Source organism: Theobroma umbraticum, unplaced genomic scaffold, assembly GCF_002168275.2.
Source record: "Theobroma umbraticum cultivar Fairchild unplaced genomic scaffold, ASM216827v3 scaffold_51.0, whole genome shotgun sequence".
Classification (NCBI taxonomy): domain Eukaryota; kingdom Viridiplantae; phylum Streptophyta; class Magnoliopsida; order Malvales; family Malvaceae; genus Theobroma; species Theobroma umbraticum.
In genome coordinates, this window is record NW_018397260.1 from 6,289,173 (window position 1) to 6,290,697 (window position 1,525).

The following is a 1,525-nucleotide window of genomic DNA, read 5'->3' on the forward strand; positions in this document are numbered from 1 at the left end:
AAAAAGAATGTCTTGGCATTGTCTTTTCTCCCACATGCAATGCTCACCCCACAATCATTGTACTAACTAATTAAGAAACCAAACTACGAACTTGTTGTCTTTATATTGTATTCAACTGTACGTATAATTCTTCCAATCCACAATACATTCCTTATGAAAATAGATTTTGCAGACCTCTCCCGTTACATTAGATTTGTGTTTCATGTTACCAACCGCTCACCGACAAAATCCACGTAACCCCTACTTAGTAGACCCTCGACGATCTCTAGCAACACCTTTAATTCATCTTTTAATTTCTCTCTTTGAAAAAAAATTATTTGGTGCAACCACCTTTCGCCCCCTGCGTATCCCACATGACTTCTCGTCTTGGTCTCTCTAATAAACATTACTTTTCCAGCAGTTTTGTTTTTTTTGTTTTTATCTGTTTTTGTTTGATTCTTCGTGATTAAGGTAAACCTAAGCTTGCCCCAGGGTTCCAGGACCCACCAATTCTCTCTGGAAAAAAAAAAGTTTGAAAAAAATGACCTCCACTACCTTTATGTTAAAAAAAAAAAACCATGAATAATTATCAAAAAGAAATTGTTAGTAATTTAACAATGCTTTGGAAAAGGTATCCACCTTCCAAAATCTTTTGTTTACAAGGACCCCACTTGTTCCTTCACTCTTCTCTTTAAATACCCCCTCCCTCCTCTTCGATCCTTCCCTTTTCCCCTCTTCTCTTCCTTCCTAGTATCAATTTAAAACCGCCTTTTTCTTCTTTGTTTTTCCTTTTTCTAGCCTCATTTTGGTTGGTTTGCTTTAAACCCTTGTGGTTTTTTTTTTTTGTGTGTGTGTGTTAAGTGGTTTGGTCTAATTAACTCAATGTTCGTCACTGAAGAAGCGGTTCAATTTCAGTTACCGGTTCATGAAACCGGCTTTACACCTGAAGAAGTTGAAGAGTTATTATCTTATCTTGAATCTGATGAACCGGTTAGTCCAAACTCTGGTTCAGAAGGTTCGAGTCGGGCGATATATTCAGCAGATGAGAGGAAGCAAAGACGCATGATATCAAACCGGGAGTCGGCGAGGCGGTCCCGTTGGCGAAAAAAGAGGCACCTGGAGAACGTCACGGAGGAAGTGAACCGGTTGAACATAGAGAACCAGCAGCTTAAGAACCGGCTAAGTGTAGCTATTAATCAGTGTTACGTTGTATGGCGAGAAAATGAACAGTTAAGATCCGAATCCGTAGCTCTTTGGGCCAAACTCTTGGATCTATACTGGACTTTAGCCGCCATGCAATCACAATAGCCTCCATTGAAGCTTTTAACTTAACTAAAATGTGATCACATCCCCAATAAAAAGGCTCTTAAATTAAATGAAAACCATTGGAAAATTTGAAAAGCAAATGAAAGAGTTTGAGCTTTCTCCTTTTGGGCAACATTTGGTCAGAAAAGCAAATGAAAGAGTTTGAGCTATGAGGATTTTTCTTTTTAGCAGCTTTTGCATGTGTCTTGCTAGCTAGTTAGAAGAGTACATATTTTTTGTA

At 38.4% G+C, this 1,525-nt stretch overlaps 1 protein-coding gene across 1 annotated transcript; it reads left to right on the top strand.

The window, feature by feature from the left end:
* The first annotated feature begins 717 nt into the window (after positions 1-717).
* BZIP4 (basic leucine-zipper 4) lies at positions 718-1,525 on the top strand. Its single transcript, XM_021429410.2, has one exon. The coding sequence runs from the start codon at positions 862-864 to the stop codon at positions 1,285-1,287; it is 426 nt and encodes a 141-aa protein (XP_021285085.1). The 5' UTR covers positions 718-861; the 3' UTR covers positions 1,288-1,525.